Source organism: Mesocricetus auratus, unplaced genomic scaffold, assembly GCF_017639785.1.
Source record: "Mesocricetus auratus isolate SY011 unplaced genomic scaffold, BCM_Maur_2.0 Super-Scaffold_100676, whole genome shotgun sequence".
Taxonomy (NCBI): domain Eukaryota; kingdom Metazoa; phylum Chordata; class Mammalia; order Rodentia; family Cricetidae; genus Mesocricetus; species Mesocricetus auratus.
This window is the reverse complement of record NW_024429266.1, coordinates 134,356,279-134,382,216: the sequence shown is the minus strand read 5'-3', so window position 1 is coordinate 134,382,216 and position 25,938 is coordinate 134,356,279. Positions and strand designations below refer to the sequence as shown.

General features: G+C 42.3%; 1 protein-coding gene across 2 annotated transcripts in view; it reads left to right on the top strand.

Moving 5' to 3' along the window:
* Positions 1-25,588, top strand: part of Kcmf1 (potassium channel modulatory factor 1) — a 58,685-nt gene extending 33,097 nt beyond the window's left edge. For both annotated transcript variants that reach the window (XM_040739421.1, XM_040739422.1), the window contains exons 3-7: positions 4,014-4,153; positions 15,915-16,016; positions 18,524-18,698; positions 19,651-19,933; positions 24,966-25,588. In XM_040739421.1, the coding sequence (XP_040595355.1) occupies positions 4,014-4,153; positions 15,915-16,016; positions 18,524-18,698; positions 19,651-19,933; positions 24,966-25,227 (962 nt within the window). In that variant the 3' untranslated portion in view covers positions 25,228-25,588. The remainder of the gene's footprint in view (positions 1-4,013; positions 4,154-15,914; positions 16,017-18,523; positions 18,699-19,650; positions 19,934-24,965) is intronic.
* The last annotated feature ends 350 nt before the right edge of the window (positions 25,589-25,938 follow it).

Below are 25,938 nucleotides of genomic sequence, written 5' to 3'. Positions count from 1 at the left end.
TTCATAGTGAAAATTTTAATTATCTCTTAAGAGCTTTGTATGGTTATGAAAAAGCAAAACAGCCTGTAACTACCCCAATTACCATATCAAAAGGTTCAGACATTCTAAATAAAATCATCTTTCCTATCACTTTCTGTGTCTCATAGTTAGAGTTTGCTTAAGAAGCCCTTTGAATGAGATAGAGTGCCTCTGGAAACGGAATGAAATCAGGCTGACCACTGGTGCTAATAGCACACAAGTGTTACTGGGATTGCATTATCAGTCAGGAGGAAAAGCCATCCGGTTCACACTGTAATTTCTTAGCTAGCCAACACACTTGTTACTTACTGTCTTTTTGATTATAGCTTCCTGATGCGCATCAAGTGGTATCTCAAGTGGTTTTGATTTGCAGGTCTCTGACAGTTAATGAGCTAAGCATTTTTTCTTATGCTTATTAGCCATTTGTATGTATGTGTATCATATATATATATATATATATATATATATATATATATATATATATATGATACAGGTATATTTGTTAGAAGTGTGTGTATACGCACACACATATCTTATATTTATGTTCCTTATCAGATGGGTGATTTGAGAAAACTTAATGCCATTCTGTTGTCTTCTCACTTTCTCAGGGCAAGTGCCTAGTTTGTTCTTTTGCTGTGTGTTTGGTGTCATCTGAATTTCATAACCACTCTAAGGTCACTGGGATATTTGTCTCCTGGGGGTTTCAGTTGTGTAGGCATTTAGACCTTTTCATGCACTTCAGATTGTTACTTTTTTCCTTTTTTTTGAAATGGGGTCTCACTTGCAGCCAGATTGACCTCAGCTCACAGAGATCCTCTGCCCCCTGAGTGCTGGGATTAGAATTAGTTTTTTTTTTTTTTTTTTTTTTAACTTGAGTTGAAGTAGAGTGTGCTTCATTTTATGTGGGGGTATCCAGTTTTTCTGGGATCATTGAACTATCCATTATTGATTAATTAGCATTCTTCTTTTCAGAATAAGTTGACCATAACAAGGGATTATTTTAACTCTTGTTCATTTTTATGCTTTTGGTTTTTTGAGACAGGGTTTATCTGTGTAGCCCTGGCTGTCCTGAACTCACTCTATAGACCAGGCTGGCCTAGAATTCAGAGATCCCCTTGCCTAAAGGCCTGCACCACCACCACCTGGCTTAGACTTGGTCTTTTCAATTGATCATACTCTGTCTGTCCTCATGACAGTTCTGTAATATTTACATTTCTAAAGCTTTATAGAAAGTTTTGAAATTTTCAAGGCTTTGAATTTTATTCCTATTCATACTTATTTTAAGCATTCTAAGTCCTCTGAGTTTTATGAATACTGTCCAATTTTTTCAAAGAAACCAACTGGATTTTGATAGTGGTTATGTTGAACTTATAGACTTGTGTGGAGTATTGCTACTTTGGTACTAAATCTGATCTGTGAATATAAAATATCTTTATTTTAGGGTTTTTATATTTTTGTATAGTTATCAAAATAAATTATTTTGTTAAATATACTTCTAAGTATTCTTGGGCTCTTGTAAATGAAATTGATTTTATCTTTGGATTATTTGTTGTAAATGTTATAGAAAAACAGTTTTATTTATAATTGTTTAGCTTGCTATGCTGCTAGATTGGTTTGTTAGTTTTAAAATTTAAGATTAGTTCTAACGTAGTAGATTCTTAGGATCTTGGGTGTTTTTCTTCCTTTCCATTGGATGCCTTTCATTTACTGCAGTCAGAGCCTCAAGGGAAACACTGAGTAGAAGTAGCAAGAATGGCAATGTTATCCTGTTCCTCACCTTAGGAAAAAGGCATTTAGTCTTTTCAGAGTTGTCATAGTTTGGGGTTTGCTACTTATTAGGTAAATAAATTATTTTTGGGTTTTATTATTGTTTGCTTGGAGTTTTGTTTTGCTACTGGGTGTTTGTTTTTGCAACCGGGTCTCACTATTTAGCTTAAGCTGCCTGGACTTGCCTTGTGGCATAGACTGTCTTTGAACTCATGATTCTCCTCCTGTCTCCCAGGTGCTGAGAGTTCAGGCACACACCACCATCCTTTCCTTTTTTTCTTTATAATCCTTAACTGCCACAAATCTACCATGCATGGACGGAGACACACACACACACACGCACACACACACACACACACACACACACACACACACGCACCTGCACATGTACATATATACACATATGAGTGATTTTTAAAGACAGTTTAAATCTCTCTTAACTCCCCTCCCTATTTTGGGCAGAGTCTTGCTAGCAGCCCAGAGTGGCTTTGAGCTTGTGGTCATCTTTCTTCAGTCTCCTTGGTTCTAGGTTAGATTCATTCATGAGCTACCATGCTCAGCTCTTCGTTCTCTGTTCTCAGAGAAGTAATCTTATACTCATACAATTGGGCATTTTCCCCCATGTTAAAGAATCAAATACCTCTTTGTAATGAAATGTATAACCTACTAAATAAAGATGCTGTGGATTTTCTTTTGTTATCTGTGGAGAACAGACTTCCTCCTTGTTAGATCTAATGATGCATATAAATTATTTCCAGATTCTCTGTTTCATTCTTCAGGGAGTTGTTTGACAGTGAGTTGTGCTTACACCATATCCAAGCTGGCATTCACAAGAGCTGGCTACCTAGGGATGCTTCCTACTCTGAGAGTGCCATACTCTGTGAACAGACAGTTGCAGCTAACGGTTTAGATATTGGTCATGCTCATCTTTCCTTTCCTGAGTTCTTGCATCCTTGTTCGTGGTACACCTTTCTGATTCTTTTGTTATTAGTGTTACCATATATATAAAAAGAAATAAGAAAACCAGGCAGTGGTGGTGTACACCTTCAATCCCATCACTTGGGAGGCAGAGACAAATGGATCTCTGTGAGTTCAAGGCCGGCCTGGTCTACAGAGCAAGTTCCAGGACAACCAGAGCTATACAGAGAAACTTTATGGGGTAGGGAGGGATAAAGGGGAAGAGAATACAGTGAAACTCTAATTAGATACAGATGTGGAATAAGCAGCTTCAGATTTAAATGTGTACAGAGGACAGGATGTCAGCTTTCCACCACTGATAAAATACCTGAGATGATCAGTTTGATAGATTTGCTTCAGTTTCTTACTTTTGAGGTTTTAACCTGGTTGTTGGGCTATGTGGCTTTGGGAAATGGTGGCATAATCAGTTATAGCAGGAACAGATAACAGGTCTCTCAAGAGGTGGGAAATAACCAGAAAAGGGGTCTGGAGTCCCAGGATTCTCCTTAAGGGCACATTCCCAGTGACTTTGTTTGTTTGTTTGTTTGTTTGTTTTTGTTTTTTGAGTGCGTGTGTTTTTGTTTGTTTTGATTTTTTGAAAAGGTTTCTCTGTATTGTTTTGGAGGCTGTCCTCAGATCCGCCTGCCTCTGCCTCCCGAGTGCTGGGATTAAAGACATGCACCACCAAAGCCTGGGTGTTTTTGCTTTTTAAATTTAGCCTATCTTTAAGATTCAGCCACTTACTTCCCAATTTGGTCTGGGGACCAAAGCCTTATCTGTGGGCTTTTGGGAAATACTCAAAACTATAAGTCAGGGGGAAATTATTTGCTTTGTTTTTCTCCTTACCTGCTATCTGGAGAAGACTTTGGAAGAGTATGCTGAGTCCCACCTGAAATTAAATGTTAGCAGAGTTATTTGAAGCCAGGCTTTCCATTGTAATCTTTTAAATTGTTTTTGTGTTGTTGTTGTTGTTGTTTGTTTGTTTGCTTATTTGTTTTTAACTCCTCGTCTATACTCCTTTAATCCCAGCAGTGCAAGCAGATTGGTGAGTTCCAGGCCAGCCAGGGCTATACCATGAGATCCTATTACAGAAATTAAAAAGAAAACAAGCAAAACAACCACCACCAAAACCTCACTTAACTAGAGAGTAGGGTTGTTGGCATTTCGGACCACACCTTTTCCTTCATACTGTTGTGTACTCTGATTGTGTTTATTTGTATATTTGAAAGGAAGCACGGGTATTTCTCAATTCAATTCATTTTATTTTTCAGATTTGTACTATGGTGGGGAAGCTTTCTCTGTAGAGCAGCCACAGTCTTTTACTTGTCCCTATTGTGGAAAAATGGGCTACACGGAAACATCTCTTCAAGACCATGTTACTTCTGAACACGCAGAAACATCAACAGAAGTGGTAGGTGGCGCATCTTGCTGAAACGCTGTAACGTGTTACTCCTGACACTGCTGAAACGAGGCACTGCCACCCGCCTCTTGCTTGGTACATTGAACTTCGTGTGTTGTAAAAATTACTTTCAACTGCAAATTGTAGGTCCCTAGGATACTGCATTTCTTCAAGATACACACAGGGATGCCTCGTCAAAGGCAACAGCAGTAGGTTGAAAGGACCCCAGTCAGCTTTCTTCCATATATCTTTTTAAAGTTGTTGTTATCGCTATGCTTAATTTTTCTTCTATAAGGAATTTTTCTCAAGGAAACTGTAAATCTTTGGTTATATCCAAAGCAGGACTCCCCTCTGCAGTCCTGGACTCTGCACCACTGGCCTTCCCTAGTTGTCATCAGATCCCATCTCTTGTTTCCAATCCAGTTCTTCCTTCCTGATCCCCCCCCCCCCCCAGTGACTAAAAGCAAAAAGGTCTAGAATAAGATACGAGATCTTAAGTTGAAAACTTTGTAGATTTTTTAAACCTCAGTCTGAGTCACTATGTAGAACTAAGCAATAATAAATGCACCTAAAAGAGTCACAGAAATGAGTCTCATTCAAGATACTGCTTTAAGGGAAATACAGGTGAAGGGGGAGGTTAGTGAGGAAACAAAAAGGAAGGGAAGAGAATAGGAGGAAGGGAAGGGACCCGGATACAGTGGTGAAGTGACCACATCTTAATCCTCAGCTCTTCCTTCTTGCTGCTGGTAACGGTAGATAAGGGAAATATCTGATTTTGGAGAATTTGCATATACATAGTATTCCCTAGATGAACTCAACAGATAAAATTCAGAGAAATGAAGTAGTGCACTCAGGTCATGCAGGTGTTTAAAGAGGCCTCTGCTGCAAGCTTCCCTTCGTTCCCATGGACACTGCCAGTGTGTGCTTCAAATTTCCGTAAGATTTGGAGTTCAAGGTTTGATTACCTTTATCTGGTCCTTAAACCAAAATTACTTGAGAGTACAGCAAGGGAAACCCCAGAGCACTGTAGTCACACTGTTTGTTCTGGTTGGTCCTTTTCTTGTCAGATAAGTTTGCTTCCTCTTGTGTCACCCCAGTCACAGCAGAAAGAGTCCTGGCCTGACTCAGTCTGTTCAGTTTGAGGTTACTTTTCTGTTTGACTGTTGAGTGTGGGTCTTTTTATTTAACTAGCCGCACTGAGTTCCTTGTGGAAAACTAGACATCCCAAGGCCCTGTCAAGCCAGCAGGCCCTACTGTATTTTCATTACTTCAGTGGGCAGTTTAACAAGACAGTTTTCCACACCCAGAATCAGATGATGCAGTGGGAAAGCAAGCCCTTTCCATGCCTTCCTCATCTTCATAGATGAAGAATCAAGGCTGAGCAGTCTTGCCTATGTTCTTAGTCTGAAAAGCAGCTCTTCAGAGTTTACACTCTTCGTTCTGATAGATGGTGCGAAAACCACCCACCATTTACAGGCTTGTGGTTTGCCCCTCTGTGGGTTTATTTAGTCATTTACCTGTGTTAAGTTCCCAGGTATTCAGTATGTAGCCCCTGGCAGCCCTCACCACTCTAGTTTGTCATATTTGTTTTGTGCACTATATTTTATGAGTCTCTCCTTCCTTGGCCCTTAGTTTTTGCAGAGTATCAAATTTCACTGCCATAGCCAAGCCCAGACATTTCAAAATGAAAATGGCAAGCGGACAAGGAGTTTCTGATGTAAAGGTGCAGGGTTGTGAGTGTCTTGGTCATGTCAGGGCCCTCATGTGTGGCCATGGAGTACTCTAGTGTCACTTCGTGCTTCTCTTCACACGTGTGACTGTTTGATTTTAGGGGAAGGGTAGGGGCTGGGTCCCTCCGTCATTGTATGTGCTCTGGGTATTGAACTGAGCTCAGGTCTTCAGACTTGGCAGCAAGTGCCTTGACCCACTGAGCCCCAAACCAGGTATTTTTAAATTGAATCATGAATGTCAAGAGTAGTAAATCCCTTCATTTTGATGGATAGTATTTTCTTTTTCTAACTGCCCAATTTATTATTTTGCTTTTATTACAGCATTAACCACACATGTCCTCTAGGCCAGTTCATACTTCACTGTAGGATTTAGGAACAATGCTTTCTAATAGTCAGCTTCCCTTTGGAATATTGTAGGGCAGGAGGCTCTGTCATTGTAAACGGTTGCTATAGTAAATGCTCACAGAGTTGAAGTGGCTACTGAGAGAGTCTACTGAAGCCAGAATTTTACATCAGCTTTGTAACCCTTTATTTTTTTTCTACCTTTTTTTTTTCTTCCAGTCCTTGACTCCCTGTTAGACACAGCTTTAGCCCTTTGCCTTCTTAAGATTCATTTTAAGATCATTCAAGAGAGCTTAATTTTGAGTGTACCAAGAACCTTTAAAACCAAATCCCTGACTGGGGGTCTGGCTCTGTGGTGAGATACTTGGCTTAGTGTGAAGGAGACTCTGGGTGTCATCTCCAGCTGTGCGAGAAAAAGAGAGGAAACAAAACAGAAAGACAGCATCTGACATAAGTTGTGTAGCAAAGGTGGTCACTAGTTTTAAAAAGGGGTGACGTAGATTGGTATGTACTTAGTTGTAAGTCTCCATAATCTTTATGTAAACACCAAATATGAGAAATGATGTGATTTTGAAATTAGCCCTCATTTTTAAATGTTTAATAGCTCATTAATTATGCATAATAGTGGGTTTCATTGTATACATAATGAAGTTTGGTCATATTTCCCCTTATCCTCTTTTATCTCATACCCCTTCTTCTCAAACAACCCTGTTCTATTACTTACTGTTTTCTAAATCTAGTCAGTTTTATTAGAGTCTTCAAAGGAACGTGGCTAAGGATTGTTTCCAGAAGCATGGCACCTTGCCAATGGCCACACTGGAAGAAAGTATCTCTCCCTCCCCACCAGTCATTAACTGCATATGGATCTTCAGGGAGGGGAGGGCATGAGCTCTTCCCCTTCTGTGGCAGAGTGTTGACAGGCCCAATCTTGCAAGTAATCGTAGCCTCTGTAAGTTGAAGAGTATAGTGGTCCAATTTGTACACAATGATCAGGTGCCTATATAAACTGAGGACATGACTGCTCTGTGGTATGGTTAAAGGGGAGGTTTTTGCTGTAGATACAAGAGAACAGCCAGGCATCTAGAAGAGTCCCGAGCAGAGACGGAAGCAGACAAGACCTGACTAGGGCTGTCTGTGAGAGGTGAAAATAACAGACTAGAAAGAGAAAACGTGAGAGATGAAGGAGCACAGCATAGACGAAACTGATCAAGAATAGCAGAGCTGTAATAGAGTGAGTAGCTGTGGGAAGGGAAGCCCGTTAGTTAGTGAGAGGGACTTTGGGTAGGGGAGAAGGAAAGAAGAGCAGACTGCTCTGTGGACGCTGAAATATATAGCAGGTCCTTGTCACACTGAAGGGGCCTGGAGGCTGGTATGCATTTTAATATGTTGATAGACACCACAGGTAGTCATATGTCCCTTCTTTTGCCAGGGGTAAGAGAAATGACTCCTTTTGTTAGAGGGGAACCAGCCTCACAAGTTCTCAAGAAATGCTGGCTTTTATCGAACCACTGGAAATCCTCCTGTAGTCCAGGTTGAGCTCATTTCTGAATATTTGGAATTTGAGGAATTGCAGTTTCCTTTGCCTCTGACAGCTCCCTGTGATGTGTCTATCTCTTCCACATCCATAGACAGTGCATAGTATTTAAATTGGGGTGAACACATCTATCTCCTTTGAGTGTTTGCCATGCCCGTGGAGAAAACAGAATCCTTTCTTCTAGCCTCTGTGAACTACAAGGTATGGCTATTCACATGTCAGCAGTGTCTGCAAAGGCCAGAAGAGGGCATTGGATTCCTCTGGAGGAACAGATATTACACGGAGTTGTGAGCCACCCAACTTGGATGCAAGCAACTGAAGAATCTTCTCGAGGATCAGTGCATGCTCCTAACTACTGAGCCATCTTTGCAGACTTTCAAATATTTTGAGTAATCAACCTGTTAAGTAATCAACCTGTTAGTATTTTTTGAATTGCTATTATGGAAAGAGAGGATAAAAAAAACCTCATCATTTTATTAAGGAAGATTAAAAAACAAAATCTACCTTGCAAAAAAGATGGAAGGCTTTTTTTTTTTTTTTTTTTGGAGACAGGATTTCTCTGTAGCTTTGGAGCCTGTCCTGGAACTCACTTTGTAGAATGGGCTGGCCTCCAACTTTACGGAGATCGTCTGCCTCTGCCTCCTGAATGCTGAGATTAAAGGTTTGCGCCACCATTGCCCAGGGAGGTGCTATTAATTTTAAGACATTAATAACACCCTAATACTATAACATGCTGCTTCTAACATGAGTATGCAGTATTTTTGTTTTGTTTTATTTTTAAGACCTGATTTTTGGGGCAGGGTGTGGCTCAACAGTTAAGAGAGAATCCCGGCCTTAGCTGACCTTAGCTTGTCTTGTTTCTTTTTTTGCCTTTTTATTTAAAAAAATTTTTTTTATTGGTTTTGGTTTTTCTAGACAGGGTTTCTCTGTGTAGCTTTGGAGTCTATTGTGGCACTGGCTCTGTAGATCAGACTGGCCTTAAACTCAGAGATCCGCCTACCTCTGCCTCCCAAGTGCTTGAAATTAAAGGCATGTGCCACCATTGCCTGGTGATGGGAGTTACTCTAAAATGAGTGGTTATTGCTGCTGTTGTTTGGGTTTGATTGTGTTCTTTCTCTTTTTAAGATTGGGTCTCAATCTGTAGATCAGACTGACCTTGAACTCACAGAGATCTGCTTGTGTCTGCCTGCCAAGTCCTGGTCCTTTGCGTGTAGTCAGTGAGTGCTTAATGACTTGGCAAATCTTTGTGATGGCATTACATTACACATGGTATCTAACAAAGGAAGTGGCACTTTAACTGCATTCACCAACCCTGTGGATTTCACAGCATGTAGTGGGAGGGGTGCTGTGCTTGCCAGAGTTGAAGCCACGTTCACAAGACTCCGATGTTTTTAGTTTCAGTTTGTATGGGCTACATACATATGTGGAAAAAGATTATCCCAGATTTTAAAAACCAACTATTTTTGGTAAAATTCCCAGTTTTAGGCTCAGTGCATAAGCTCTCTAGTCATCATGAGCTGTCGGGAAACCCACTGAAACTTACCCTCCAAATTCAGTGCAGCATCTGACGTGTGGAGAGGGCTTGAGCTTGAGGTTGCATTTATGATTGGGGAGATCAAATTCACAAAGGAATAAAAAAAAAAGGCAGTTTCTCTAAAAGCAATGTGTGGGCTCTTTATTGTATCTTAATTTTTAGAAGATTTTCATTTGTGTGTGAGTATGCCTGCATGAATTTGTGTATACCACATATGTGCAGGTACCCTCAGAGAACAGAGGGTGTTGGTTCTCCTGGAATTGTGTTACAGGAGGTTGTGGGCCACCCTACATGAGTGCTGAGGACCATATCTGAATCCTTTGCAAGATCAGTAAGGACACTCTCTTAACTGCTGAGCCATCATTCCTGCCCTGTGTCTTAATTTTGTATCAAGACCTATTATTCCTCCAATGAACACCCTTTTAAAAAGCATCCCAAGACCAGACATGGTGGCATACTTAATCCCAACAATCAGAGGCAGGAGGATCTAAAGGAATTCAAGGCCAGCCAGTCTACTACCTTAGTTCCAGGGCAGCCAGGGTTACTCCCTAGCTTTAAAAAAAATGCATTTCAGACTTGATTAACATCATAATTAGACCTTCCCAAATTAACAGGAAATGAATTTTCAAGGTGCTGGACTGAAAGTAGAGAAACACTGGAGAATCAGCTGAGAATAGCAAATATGGGAGCCTGAGCTATTTGAAACCAAGTTGCTGCCTGTAAAAGAGCAAAGGTGTGGGTGGGCGGTGCTTGGGAGGTCTAGGTGGAAGGATCAAGTTCCTAGCCCATGAGCTACATGGTGACACCCAATCTCAGATGAACATATATGTACATGCTACCTTTTTGGTTTTTTTTATTATGTATACAGTGTTCTGCCTGCATGACAGAAGAGGGCGCCAGATCTTATTATAAATGGTTGTGAGTCACTATGTGGTTGCTGAGACTTGAACTCAGGACTTCTGGGAAAGTAGCCTGTGCTCTTAACCTATGAGCTATCTCTCCAACCCTTGGGGATTTTGTTTGTTTGTTTGTTTTTGTTTTTCAAATTTCCTGTTGCTGAGACTGGCCTTGAAGTTCTGATCCTCCAACTACTTCAAGTGCTGGAATTGCTGGTGGCTGCCAGCAAAGCTTGTTTACAAAAGCTAATGATAGCCGGGCGGTGATGGTGTACACCTTTAATTCCAGCCTGGTCTACCAATCGAGTTCCAGGACAACCTCCAAAACAATACAGAGAAACCCTGTCTAGGAAAAAACAAAAACAAACAAACAAACAAACAAAAAAGCCAATTCCTAGGGCTATTACCATTACCATTAATAAATACAAGACAAAATATTTTTTTAGTGTCTTTTCAAGCAGTGGGGGGGGATTGTTTTCTGAGGGGTGGGTTGTTTGTTTTGAGGCAAGTCAGGCTAGCCTAAAACTCACTATGTATACTAGGTTAGCCTTGAACTCATAGAGATCCACCTGCCTTTGCCTCCTCTCATAAGCTGCAATTAAGTCTGCACCATGATGCCTGGCTCAAGCATTGTATTTAATGTATGTAAGTGTTAACTTGCTGAGGCTAGAGAATTCAGCAGATTTAACACCTAGCTTCAATGCACATAAATGTCATAGTGGAGCTGAGTGCATGGTGACCTCTCCAATTAGCATGAATGTGAGGATACCTGCACATGTGTGCCTCGTGAGTTTCTGTGTAGGTACACATGCATCCACATAAATAACAATCTTTAAAAAAAAAAAAGGCACAGGGCTGGAGAGATGGCCCAGCAGTTACAAACACGGCTGTTCTTCCAGAGAATCCGAGTTCAGTTTCTGACACCCACATGGAAACTGTCTGTGACTCCAGTTATAGGGGCTCTAACACCTTCACACCCATGCACATAAAATAAATTTAAATACATTTTTTTAGACACAAGCCGGGCAGTGATGGCGCACACCTTTAATCCCAGCACTCAGGAGACAGAGGCAGGCAGATCTTGGTGAGTTCAAGACGAATCCAGTCTATAAGAGCTAGTTCCAGGACAGCCTCCAAAGTTACACAGGGAGACCCTGCCTCGAAAACAAACAAAAAGACACAATAAAGAACACACACATTGCTATAGCCCTGTTGTCTAGAGAAACTGCCTGTTTTTCGTGCCTTTGAATTTGATCTCCCCAAACATAAACTCTAGCTTATTTGACTCAGTGAGAGAGCAGTGAAAGACGTAGTCAGGGTGAGCTTTTGACTTAAAGGAGGTTTTGAAAAGAAAAGACTCGGAAGGAGACAGTGTAATTTAGGCACAACCAGGATGAATTGTTGAAAAGAAAAGAGCAAACAGTGATACATTGCACTGGGAAATAGAATTGGACCCTACAGTGAGACCAGATAGCAAAGAACTTTCACAGCCAGGAAGCTGTCCCCTTGGTTTTATGGAGACATTTCAGCTCCTCTACAGAAAAATGACATCTTCATTTTTATGCCATGATGATTACATGGATGAATGTGAACCATAGAAAATATCCCAGAAAGCTGTTCTTACAAGTTGATGGATGCCTAGAATGGGTGTACACCAAACACTTAAATGGCACAAGAAAGTAACAGAAGAAAATAAACGATGTTGAGAAATGGTGCTCTTTTGGACAGACATTCTCAGAAGGGAAACGTTTTCCGAGGCTTTAAACTTAAGTTTCAGAGGAGTTGATATATGGAGTTCATTTCTGGTACTTTCTCGAGAGATGCCCGTTGCTGGAGCAGTTTTTGACACATGGTGCTTCTGTTAAAAGAGGGATGGTGTCTGCAACTTGGTCTGACTTAAGTGGTTCCCATGTACCAAGTCCTGGGTTCAGTCACCAGCATCAAAACAGAAACAGTAGTTTGCAGAGTTCTAGTTCAGAGGTCATTTCAATAGTTTGAGGATGGTAAGAGGCTACCTTCTCATAGGGTACAGAACCTGCCCAGCTCCCAGAGTATGCTCATCTCCCTGTCCTGCTGCAGCCTACTTCACAGAAAGCCAGGTTCATGCTGGATCAGATAGGCAGATGAAACATGTTTTTGCTCTGTGTCTCAGTCTCTCTCTCTCTCTGTCTTTCCCTCCCTCTCCCCCCTCTGTCTCCCATGTGTAGAGGTCAGAGGACAACTTTGTGGAGTTGGCTCTCCCATTACACGCTTGTTCTGGGGATCCAGCTCAGGTTGCCAGTCTCATGCAGCACACGCCTTATATGCCGTGCTGTATCACCAGCCCCAGATGGGCAATATTTTCCATAGATTTTCTGTAGCCAAGAATGACGAAAATGAACAAGAAATGTCTTCTTTCCTTTCTTCCTTTGTTTGTTTTCGTTTTGGTTTTTCATTCCAGACAGGGTTTCTCCGTGTAATAACCCTCCCTGACTATCCTGGAATTCACTCTATAGACCAGGCAGACCTACAGAGTTCCACCTGCCTCTGCGGGGTGCCCCCCCTTGAAGAAATTCGTGATGCACAGTACTCAGAGCAAACAGGCTGATGGGACTGTGTTTGCTAGAAGGAAGAAACCAGAGGAAATCTGAACCTTCTTGGCATGGAAAATCATTTTAGGGGAGAAACATGTGACACTCCTGTTTAAAGCAAGAATGTTGATGGCCACTTTTAGAGGGTCTTCATGCTGCTCCTTGGAGATCCATCTAAGTAGCCAGTGAACCACAAAAATCCAACTGTCTCCACCTCCCCGGCACTAGAATTACAAGCATGCACCACCATATAACAGCATGGGGTCCTTGGGATTAAACTCACATCCTGTGATTGGAAAGTTGTATTAGACCACCATCTGGAAAACCCTACTTTGGGTGTTTTCCAGTGGGCGGGCAGCCTGTGTTGGGGGTCTGCATGTGGAGTGAAGACTTGAAAGGTGCGTTGGTAACGGCACGTGTTGAAATCGCACCGATTGGTTGCTTGCTGGTAATCATGCCGGAGACCACATAGAAACAGCACAGTCCTTGTGAGGCCTTGCCACATTTGGTAAAGGCTCTCGAGGGCTGAAGAGAAAGCAGGACGGACGAGATCAGTGACAAGATGGACCCAAAGAGAATAACCCAAACGATAGCAGAGACTGATAGAATAGCAAGGGTGTTTGTGATGAGAGTAGTTTTCATTTGACTTTTTATTTAACAGGGAGATAGAAGTTTTAAATGTTACCATTGGTTTCAGCTGTATTTGTCAAACTTACCCAACCATAAGACCTGGGATTCTTCTCCGTCTTTCTCAAAGACCTAAGAGAAAAAGCATTTTTGACAAGTACTTCGGGCGATTTATATTCTTAGCCAAATTTAGGAAACACCGACTTAATCCAATTCAGTAAGCCTTATTGTTGACAACTTTTTGTAATTTTAAACTAATGTGTTATGGAATTTTCATGTATGAATAATAAAGAATACTGTGCTATGTGGTAATGGAAGTATGATAAATATTCATGTTGACAGGCTGTCATATTTTAGAGTGAATGGGTTATCCTTTGTTTAGAATTTTCCCAGATTGTGAAGGAATTAAGCACCATAATGGAGAAGGTCCATTCAAAACTAGCAGTATTTGTGTTTCTGAGGGGCCAGCTCTGCCTCCCCCCCCACACACACACACTCCTTTCTCTTTCTCCCACCCTATTTTGCTTGCAGTTTTCCTTTCTGCCTCTTGTTTCCTCCTTCACTACTCAGAAAGTGCAGCCATGCCTTACCTGAAGGCCTCACTCAGGCATGCTTAGATGTTTGCTAAGTGTAAAGTACACAGCATAAAAGGTGATCAGGCCTGTTCCCATTGTCTGAAGCCAGGAGAGTAAGAGCAGGGGAGCAGCACCAAGTGACCGGATTTCTGGTGAGGAGTTCACAGTTTGTAAACTTGAGAACAGATAGCACAGCTTTTCTCTTGAAGAGAAAAAAACCTGCCTGACCTTTTCAAGAAGGACTCAAGAGTCTGCTGGCTCCTCTCACTTCCCCTTGGGTGCATTCCATCCTAGCCTTTCTAACTTTTATAGGCCGACTGCTTCCTTGTTTTTTTTTTTTTTTTTCCTGTGAGCATCTTTGAATTGTCTTAGTTGTTTTTCAGGCTCGGAGTTGTAATCAGGACAGCCAACTGGGCAGTAGAGACTAGTTGTCAAGCCAGTCAAACTCAGGTCACAGAGGTGGAACTTGTGTTTGCTTGACCCTAGAAGTCAGGTTGGCCAGTCTGCTCCATGTTCCAGCACTGACTTCTGTGTCATCTTCCTAGTCTCCTCCTCCCCTGCTACTGTGAGCAAGCTACATAATCACCAATGGCCTGAGACTTACATTTGCTTGGCACATGTAGTGAGGTGAGTGACAGACCATTAGAAGCACACACCTCAACTTTTAGCTACATCCCTTGGTCTCCCTTCTATATCAGAGCTTCTTTCTTGCTTCTTGTTAAGATTTGGAGACTGTTCCTACTTCAGGGGCCGGAAACTACTATTAGACCACCATCTGGAAGATAACAGCCTTTCTTCTTAATAGTTTCTTACTCTTTCTGTCTTTACTTCTCCCTACTCCCTGTTCACTAATTGTGATAAAGCCATTTCAAGTAGCCATCCCAGGAATTGGTTACAGATTCTCAACTGCTGATCCTGCCGCCCCCCCTGCCCCTACCCTCCCTCCCCCACGCAAGGTCTAGCCCAAAGCATAACCACTCCTATCTATCTCTTGGTCTTCTTTGAATACTAGCCAAAACTCTAAGCACCCTTCCCCGGCACTCTCATTCTCTCTCTGAGCGTTGCCCAAGCATGTGCAGCTGCTCGCTGACACACACCTGCTTTCTTGGACCCTGGCTCAAAAGGCATGATTTCTCCTTTTCTCCAGTGCTCCCCTCCTACTGCTGCCAAGATCACCTGCTTACCTGCCCTGTGGTTTCTCTCTCAAACCAGTAAAACGGTCCTGAAGCTTAAGGGGGGAAGGACATTCCTTCCCAGCTGTCATCTCCTCTACCTGTGTACACACTGCTGTATTCTTACTTATAGCTGTCTCTTACTTACCATGAGGCAAACGAGGAAGTTAACTACTGCTTGAACTTGGCCTGGTCACAAACTTCCACATACTGCCCGCCCTTATGAGAAATAAGGTTCTAGGACAAACAAATTTCTTTTTTCCCCTTGAAGTTGTTTCAGAAATTGGTGCGCATATTTGTCTGTCTTATTCTATACACTCCGTATAGCTATTACACAGCTCCCTTTTTCTCCTTTTAAGATAGGATCACTCACTGGCCTGGAATTTGCTGGATAGACTAGATTAGCTGTTCAGGGAGCCTCAAGGATCCTTCCATCTCTGTCTCCCTAGCTACGTTTTAGGCAAGCATTTGCTGTCCCAGTTGAGGATTGGCCCTCAAGACTACCTTGCTTTGGAGAAGGGTGCCTTAACTTACATCTGATAATACCATTCAAGGCTGAATTTAGGTAAAAAAACGTTTATTTTTAGTTTTGAACAGAAACTATTTGTTTGGCTAGACCATTCGAATGTGGATCTGCCCTACTGATGGAAGTTTCTGCCAGGAGTCTGATCTGAACTGTTGAGAACCACTGTCTTGTGACCCTGAGACATGGCACTGCAGCTGCGTTTGACCGTGATCACTGGCAGCGGGTCTCAGCACCGTACATTGACCCTCTGCTTTTTTTGCATTGCAGATTTGTCCGATATGTGCAGCGTTACCTGGAGGCGATCCTAATCATGTCACAGATGACTTTGCAGCTCATCTGACACTTGAACACAGAGCCCCTAGAGATTTAATATCCTTCCAGGAGGCAGCGCATGAGGGCTGTTGGTGACACTGGTGGTTCTGATTGTTTTTGAGAATAGTATTCCCAGAGAGAAAGAAACTAATCTCCAAGTTATTTTTATTTGCTTGACCTTTCCATAAAAGTGGCTTTGTTGTTTTGTAGACACGTTATGCTGCTTTCAGGTTATAAATTGCCTTTCTAAATCTGTCCTCCATTAGGGTTCTATTCATATGAAAGTTTAAGTCAACTCAAAGTTCAACCTTTCTGTCTGCCAGACATTTCTTCATATTCCATAATCCAGCGTGGACTTGGTGGGGAACAAACTGGGTGTTGTTTTTTCCGTCTGTAGCTCTCATCTCTCACTCACAGTTCCTAGTTTCCTACAGCTTCTTTTTTTTTTTTTAAGATTTATTTATTTATTATACACTTTTCTGCCTACACGCCAGAAGAGGACACCAGATTGAATTGTAGATGGTTGTGAGCCACCATGTGGTTGCTGGGAATTGAACTAAGGACCTCTGGAAGAACAGGCAGTGCTCTTAACCTCTGAGCCATCTCTCCAGCCCCCTCCTACAGCTTCTTAAGGGAAGGTGAATGTCAGTGGAACAAACCTGCAAAATTAGAAACCTGAGCCAGCTTAGAGGCTAGCAGGAAGCAGACAGCAGAGCACACCAAAAGCAGCACAAAGGAAGCAGGGGTCTTTTTTTTTTTTTAAGACAAGGTCTTTGTAGAATTGGTTGACCTCTGGTCTACAAAGTGAGTTCCAGGACAGCATCCAAAGCCACAGAGAAACCCTGTCTCGAAAAACCAAAAAAAAAAAAAAAAAAGAATTGGTTGACCTCAGATACACCTACCTCTGCTCCCTGAGCGCTGGGATTAAAGGTATGTACCATCATACCCAACTAATTTATTTACATACATACATACATGCATGCATGCATGCATGCATGCATACATACATACATACATACATACATACATACATACATACATTTTTTTTTTAGTAAGAGAATGAAAAATTGGGTCTGGAGATGTGGCTCAGTGATTAAGGACATTAGCTGCTCTTAGAGGACACATGTTCAATTTCCAACACCCACATGGGAGCTAACAACTATCTAGAACTCCAGTTCCAGGGCATCTGATGTCTCTTCTGGCCTACATGGCAAGAGACATGCACATGGTACAAAGACATCACGCAGGCAAAATAGTTTTTTCCGCTGGGACAGGGTTTCTCTGTGTTACAACTCTGCCTGTCCTGGAACTCACAGAGATCCATCTGACTTTGCTTCCCAAGTGCTGAGATTAAAGGAGGGCACCACCATTGCCTGGCAAAATAATGTTTTTTTGAAGATGGAAAACATAAACAAAAAAAACCGAAGTGGTCTAAGAATACTTAGGCCTATGAGTTACTGCAAAATAACAGAAAGTAAATAATAACCTGAATTTTATTTTCAATAAATCTCTGATGATACAGTGTACATTCAATAAAAACTGTCCCACATCATCCAAACCCATTTTGTGAGCCTTCTACGGATGTCTTTGGTTACCAAGGAAAAATAAAATTCTTGTAAAGTACAAGAATGTGAAAAGTACTTCACATGGTTTGTTTTGGTTTTGGGTTTTTTGGTTTTGGTTTTGTTGTTGTTGTTGTTTTTTTATACCAAATTTGAAAAGAGAGAATGTTGCTATGGCAATACTGAAAGCTTGAGGAGTTTTCAGGTACCTCCAGTATCACGCTGTCCTGATTTTTGTTAACACACTGTTGCCATTCTTGCCCAGCTACCTCTTAAGAACAGCACTACTATAGACCTTTTGTAGATCCCAGACATATCCCCAGCAGGCTTTTATTTACTTTTTTTTTTTTTATTCCTGATTTTTTGATGTGAGACCTTGTGTTTGACTCACATTCAACTTTGAGAAAGCAACAGCACTGTGAATAAAACTTGAAGACAGAAATTAAAGCTGACATAGAAGCTAACTATATCTACAGAATTTAGATTATTCAGCCTGCTTTTTTCATTGTAGAGGATAATGGTATCTCACGAGCTGTTTATTGATACATAAAATTCAATATTAAGATCACCTTAGATATTTAACTAGGGAGCTCTTTTAACTCGCCTGGCAATGTTCCAGGTCTAGAACCTAGAAGAAAGTTCTTGACTTAACACACACAAAATTCATACATTGCTTTTTTCTGTTTTCTGTATTTGTCTGTTTTTTGAGTCTGGCCTCACTATGTAGCCCAGGCTAGCCTCACACTCCCCTGTCTTCCTGCCTTAGCCTCCTATGAGTTAGTATTACAGGCATGTAATCATGTCTATACCCGTTGCTTTTATATCTGGGTATCTTTTTTAGTGTTAACAGGCCTCATAGAATTAGAACACTTGCATTCTAAGCTAAAGGTGTTAGTTTAAGCTGCTTACAATGTAGGAATTCCCAGCTAGCAAGAACTCAACTGTTTGTTGTTGTGTCTTCTTTTGGTAAACTGCTCATCCTTTCCTTAACTTCTGAGTTATGATGAATCGAGTGGTGTTCGACATGTACGTAGAATGTTTCACCCTGGCCGGGGGTTAGGAGGTCCTCGTGCTCGTAGATCAAACATGCACTTTACTAGCAGTTCTACTGGTGGACTCTCTTCTTCGCAGAGTTCATACTCTCCAAGCAGTAGGGAAGCCATGGATCCTATAGCTGGTAAGTTTATTCCACTTCTTAATGGCAGGGGCGGTGGGGTGGGGAGCTCCCTTCACGGTGTTTTGTGTGGTGTGTGTTTTACTTCAGCATCTGGTCCTGTGCTTGCATTCCTCCAACTTTTCTCCAAATACTTAGAAGTCTGACATTTGTAAATGGACAGTGTAGAGGAGTCCGTGTGCTACTGCATCTCTGTAAGGGTTAGGGGATAAGCTCCTAGAGAAGAAAGGCTTTAGGGAAGATTTCAGAGTGGAAGAAAGCCTTCAGAGTTCCATGACTGAGGAACTAAGTTGGCTCTTCTTGGCAGGAAAGTAGGAATGAGCATCGTATTTGAGGGATGTTGTTACAGCAGCATGAACAACTCCACTAAAATAGGAGTGCGGGGTTTAATACACCCAAGTCGAGCACTGCAGGTTGGGGGGGAGGGGCGGGGACACGGACCAGCCTTGCCAAGTACCCTGGAGTAGCAGTAGCCGAAGATACTAGAGAGAAGGCAGAAGCCAGAATGTAAGGCCGCACTTAGAAATGCTCCAGACACTGGGCTTTCATCCTGGGCATTCCTCTGATGAAATAATAGAGATAAATGAATGTTGATCTCTGGGTGCCAGGCCCTGAGGTTCCCAGAACTGGGAACACGGTAAACAGAGTCAGTCAGCTTGACCCCCACTTCTGTGCTGCTTCTACTAAGAAGTCTTAGTTATGACTGGACCTGTAGGTGGACCTTCGGTCTAAATAAGAAGTATACAGCTGTACTGTACATAATTACTTTCTCTCAGGTTCTGCCTAAAGCAGCATAACTAACTGTATGCAGGGGTGTGCTGGTGTTGGGTCCTTGGCTATTCTGATTGTTACGTGAACTCCACTGTCCAGCTTTGCTTTTCTCCACTGGGAGAGGCGTGTGCTGCACTTGGTCTTCCTGAGTTGATTGACTGACTGTCTGCATTTCCATTGGCAGAGCTGTTATCTCAGTTATCAGGAGTGAGACGTTCTGCAGGAGGACAGCTTAACTCTTCAGGCCCTTCCGCTTCTCAGTTGCAACAATTGCAGATGCAGCTGCAGCTTGAGCGGCAGCATGCGCAGGCAGCACGGCAACAACTGGAGACAGCTCGCAACGCAAGCCGGCGCACTAACACAAGCAGCGTCACCACTACAATCACTCAGTCCACGGCCACAGCCAACACAGCCAACACAGAGAACAGCCAGCAGGCTCTCCAGAACTCCCAGTTCCTTTTAACAAGGTATTTCATGTACTGTCCAGTCTAGTAAGCTTTTCCTTTTTGTGTATGTAAATACATCCACTTAAAAACTCTCACTTTTGATCAGACCATTACAACTCACAGCCCTCCGATTAAAATCACATATATAATATTTCCCCAGGATCATGAAAAATTATTTCAGATAAAGTAAATATTGGTCTTTATGTTCACAAGGTATAGTCATCAATGAAAATATTTTCCTTTGCTGTACTACACATAATGCAACAGTATCATTTCATGTATGTGTTCTTTGTCAGCTAAATTTATTTTATAATTATCATTTCTGATTTTCCATTGGAGTCTGCTGAGATGTATTAGAAAGAACAAAAGGGGTGAAGGAGATAACTGAGTGGATAAAGGTCTTGTTGCATCAACCTGAGAGCCTGAGTTCAGATCCCCAGCACCCATTAAAAAGTCGTATGTTTCTGTTATCCCAGCCCTGAGAGGTGGGAACAAGAGGATCCTGGGGGCCCACCAGTTGGTGAGCTTCAGGTCTAATGAGAAACTGTGTCTTGAAAAAGAAGGTACAGAGCTTAATGCCAAGTTCTAGTCTTTACAAACTGAACAGGTCCATATGCATACACCACATGTAGAGATGTATACAAGAACAAAAGCTTTCATGATACGGAGGTTTTCATCTATCATTTTCCAGGGTTAGATTTAAATTCTTTTTGTTGTTGTTGTTGTTGTGGTTTTTTGTTTGTTTGTTTGTTTGTTTTGTTTTGTTTTTTTGTTTTTCCAGGCGGGGTTTCTCTGTATTGTTTTGGAGTCTGGCCTGGAACTCACTCTGTAGACCAGGCTGGCCTCGAACTCACAGAGATCTGCTTGCCTCTGCCTCCCGAGTGCTGGGATTAAAGGCGTGTGCCACCAACGCCTGGCTAGATTTAAATTCTTAAGACTAGTACCCAAAATTAACTTTAAAAAATGGCTTACCCTGGTGCCAATAATACCCTGTATATATAGTAAAAATTCCTTACACTGCTGAGGTTCTCCTGTGCTTTTAAAGCTACAGTTAAGGGTTGGGGTGTAGCTCTGTTAAAGAGTGCTTGCCTAGCATGCTCAGTGCTGCAGTCTGTAATCCTAGCACCTGACTGGAATGCTGTCACTCAGAAAGGTCAAGGGTGTCCTCCCACATTGTGAATTCATAGCCAGCCTGGGACACAGTCAGAGAGGCTAGAGAAGTAACTTGGAGAGTAAATCCTTTTACAGAATGGTAGCATGAAAACTAGTTTATGAGATACTTAACTTGGGATTATCTCAGTACAGGGCAGGGGGTAGGGAGGAGGCAGGAAGATGAGGAGTTCAAGGTCATCCTCAGCTATCTAATGAGTTCAAGGGCCAACCTTAACTACATAGGAAAACTATAATATATGTGACAATTCTTGGACCTTGGAAGAAATTTCTACATATTCTTTCATCTCACACTTAAATCCTGTGCATAGGTAGGAGTACTGTGTAGGCATAGATTGAAAAGTGGTTGGGGACCCTTGGTTTAGAGCCCAACTTTGCTACTTAATATATTTAGCCCCTATAAGGTCACTTCCTATCTTAAAACTTCATTTTTATCATCAGTATCCCACCCAGGAATCCTGCCATTTATGAGAGAATGATTAAAAATACTGATCATTGTCCTTTATTGTGGATTTGTCGAGGCGTTTTTCAGAGAGGTGTTTGTCTTTGCAGTGGCCATCCTAAGGTGAGGGGGTACCTGCTTACCACCAGGTGGTGGTTCAGTGTAAGGAGGTTCTGCCTGCTGCCATTGTACCTTCCTGTGGAGATGGACAATAGCAGTACCTTTAGGGTCTAGGCACCGCCTGAAACACACCTGCCAGTGTGTGTCTTCCCTGAGAGTTGGCTATTCTATGGGTGGAGTATCTTGCCAGGAAAGCAACATCTTCCAGCCAGGCATGGAGGTGCGTGTCTATAAACCCAACACTCAGGAGGCTAACGCCAGAGGAAAATGAATTCAAAGCCAGCCTATATGTACTGCAAGATTGTGCATCAAAAAAGAGCTGGGCAGTAGTGTGGTAGTGCACACCATTGATCCCAGCGCTCTGGAGGCAGTGGCAGTCAGATCTCTGTGAGTTCAAGGCTAAGGCCAACCTGTTCTATAGAGTGAGTTCAGCACAGCTAAGGCTGTTTCAAAAAAACAAAAAGAAAACCAAAAAAGGGGCTGAGGAGATGGCTCAGTGGCTAAGAACACAAGTTGTTCTTGTAGAGGACCAGAGTGCCATTTCTAGCACCTATGTCAGGAGACTTACAAGATTACATGTTATCCAGCACCCTCTTCAAAGTCAAAAATACATTGCCCTATCCTGGTTTTTGTTTGTATGTATGCATATTATATATCTTTTTAATCTCAAACTATTCAATGGGTTTAATCTGATATTTTTTTCTCCCTGTGCATTAAAAAAAACTAGAAAAACATTTACCAGAGCATAATGGGCAGCCTCTTAATGCTATCCTTAGACCCAGACTGTAACTTCTAGAAGCTGTGTGATGTCCAATGCCCTGCAGCTTGTATACCGTCCTTCCCTTCCAAAACAAAATCTCACTAGGTAGTCTAGTCTGGTCTTGAACTCTGTTTCCTCTTTCCTCAGATTCTAGCAACTAAGCATAGTAGAATATGCCTACAATCCCAACATTCTTTTTTTTTTTAAGATTTATTTATTTATTTATTACATATACAGTGTTCTGCCTGTATGCCAGAAGAGGACACCAGATTGAATTGTAGATGGTTGTGAGCCACCATGTGGTTGCTGGGAATTGAATTCAGGACCCCTGGAAGAACAGTCAGTGCTCTTAACCTCTGAGCCATCTCTCCAGCCCCAATCCCAACATTCTTTTTTTTTTTTTTTTTTTTTTGGTTTTTCGAGACAGGGTTTCTCTGTATTGTTTTGGAGCCTGTCCTGGAACTCACTCGGTAGACCAGGCTGGTCTTGAACTCACAGAGATCCGCCTGTCTCTGCCTCCCGAGTGCTGGGATTAAAGGCGTGCGCCACCAACGCCCGGCAATCCCAACATTCTTAAGCTAAAGGCAGGAAGATAAAAAATCATCCTTGGTAGCATAGTAGAGGGCAAGTTCCAGTTTATTTGTTGGGTTCCTTGAAATTTCAAGTATATCAGCATACATAGTAAACCTGAACAAGGAAAGCACTTCCTGCTCTGGTAAGACTTGGTGTGACATGTTCATTTTACCCTGGATCTGACTGTAGGGACAGTTTTTTCCAGGGAGGTCAAAGATGGTAGACATGTTAAGAAGTAAAGTAGTCAAGTGTCTAAGTTGGAGTTCTGTCTTGATAACGGACCAGCTAGTTTAGCTAACCCATTTTGAAGATCTTAGGCTTAGCACATCTTTTTGGGTCTCAAACAAAACTGACCCATCAAAACATTGAGCCCTCTGTCAGATTTTATCTGCCCCTCAAGAATTAGGCATCTTTAACTACTTCCCCTAAAGTTAGAACAGCATTGAGTTTGAGTGCTTTCCAGCAGGCAAGGCTTCCTCTTGATGTCCAGTTCATCGGACACTGTTTTCTATCCACCCTGTATCTCTTACAGATTGGACTTCTAGGTCCCTCCCCCACATTGACCAAAGGCATTTTCCAAAGCTAAGAACATAGGAAGCAAGTTAGCCATCAGCACCTTGATAATTGGGTTGGGAATGTGTAGTCATTACTCGGGCTCCAATCTGTTAGTGCTCTCCTGTGACATTCTTAAAGTACTCTTAACCACACATTCCCTTCCACTGTGACTTTCGTGGCTTTTGAGTGACTGACTGCCCCCACATACTTTGTCTGCGTTGAGTTCTGTAGTTTAGCTCTTCCCTGATCTGAGCCACAGATCTCATCATTCCCTGGCAGTTTTTCACTGAGACTTTGAGCACATTGGCTAGTCTGTGCTTGTGTCTCCTCTTGCTGTAAAATGATAAGTTCCAACCGCTGGGGCCAGAGTGATGCAGAGTGACTGACTGCAGCCTGACTCTGGGCCCTGTGCAGCTCTTCTGCCTCCCAGTGCTGTGATTGAAAGCGCTCACCACCACACCTGGTTGAGTTTTCACGTCTGATTTTCAAGGTGAATTTAACACCTGACCAGGTTCTGTGGGAATGAACTTTGGTTTCCCAACCAACCGTGACCATCATATCTGTCTTGCCATACTCTGGGTACTTGGTGGGAAAATGATGTGGTAGGCTGATGAGGTGGCCTAGCAAATCCTGCAGTCTTGAGTTCAATCCCCAGAACCCATGTAAAGGTGGAAGGAGAGAACCAACCCCACAAACTTGGCCTGAATTCATACATCTACTGTGGCACGCACACGTTTAAAAAAGAAAGACCGATGTGGAGGCATAAGCCTTATTAACTGTAGCACTGGGGAGTCAGAGACAGGTGGATCTCTAAGAATTCAAGGCCAGTTTTCATGGTCTGCATAACAAGTTGCCAGTCACCCAATAAGACTCTGGCAGAAAAAATGTGGGGAAGAAGAAAGAAAAAGTCATGGCGTGTGCCTTCTTGAGTTTTTGTGCATACTTTCAAAAAGTGAAATGGAAAAGAGAAAAGGCCAAGTTTAGGGTTCAGTTTTGCATTGCACATTCTGGTCACTGGATTGGGTCCGGGAGCAGGGTCACTGACTGCTGTGTGCGCTTTACTCTCCAGGGTAAAACTGATTAGGGGCACCACCTCTTCCCAAGCATAGGGTCTGTCAGAAGTGGCTTTGTTCATTTGTTTTCATTCAGAGAAGTTTCCACCAGACTTCTCTCCAGGGGTAGTCTGGACTGTCTACCCAGACAAAAAGGTTTTTGTTTGTGTTTGCTTGTTTGGTTCTTTCATCTCTTTGAATCTACTGAACACAGGTTTGCACCCTAGGGAGTGTGACTGCCACAGTGTGGGATTTATCTGCACATAACCGAGGTCATGTTGTCCCTAGCTGGAACATCTGCTCATTGCATACAGCTTGGCTTCACTGTGCATTAATCCTTGACTTTTTACAAATACAGTCTTTTCTTTCTTACCTGTACAGGTTGAATGATCCCAAAATGTCTGAAGTAGAGCGCCAGTCCATGGAAAGCGAGCGCGCGGACCGCAGCCTGTTTGTTCAGGAGCTCCTTCTGTCCACGTTAGTGCGGGAAGAGAGCTCGTCCTCAGATGAGGATGAACGGGGGGAGATGGCAGATTTTGGTGCTATGGGCTGTGTAGATATTATGCCTTTAGATGTTGCTTTAGAAAACCTAAATTTAAAAGAGAGTAATAAAGGAAATGAGCCTCCACCACCTCCTCTTTGATGACCTCCCCACTCGCAGACAGTGTCCTCTGTGCTGTATTTGCCAATGAAAGTGGACAACAGCTATCCTGGGTTTGTTTGGTGATTGTAATTTCAGGTCTGTCACTCTTGTTACATTGTGTACATTCAAAAGGAAGAGAGAAAATATATATGATAATCATTTCCACTTAACTAATTTTTACTTCTAGCAGGTAAATGTAGGTAGCAGTGCAGGGTGATCTCTGCTTCCTGTACCTTGACATGCAAAAGGCTCTCCTAATACTCCACATTCAAACTGAAGAGGAAAATTGAAATCTCTAATGAAGCTGCTGTGTGTATTTATGAATATTAATGAATAAAAACTGCTTGGATGGTTTACCTAACTACTGCATGAGGTTTTTTGCAGCGTGCATGAGTTTCAGTGACCTTGTTATTTAAAAATTTAAATACAAGGAGTAAAACTTAAAAATAAAATTAAAAAAAATAAAAATAAAATACAAAGCCCAAAGCTTTTCCAACATTATTCAATGGTTACAGGGCAGAGTAGCTTTTGAATAGTGTCTGCCTGACTACTCACCCTTACGCGTGTGCCTCCTACGCACAAAGTCAGTTCTGCAGTGGAACCTGCGGGTCCTAGCCAGGTCTGGCACTCCGCCGTGTGACTGTCCTGTCGCCCTGTTAACCATCTTGCTCCCACGGAGCCCAGCCTGTCTGAAGACATACCAGTAAAGGC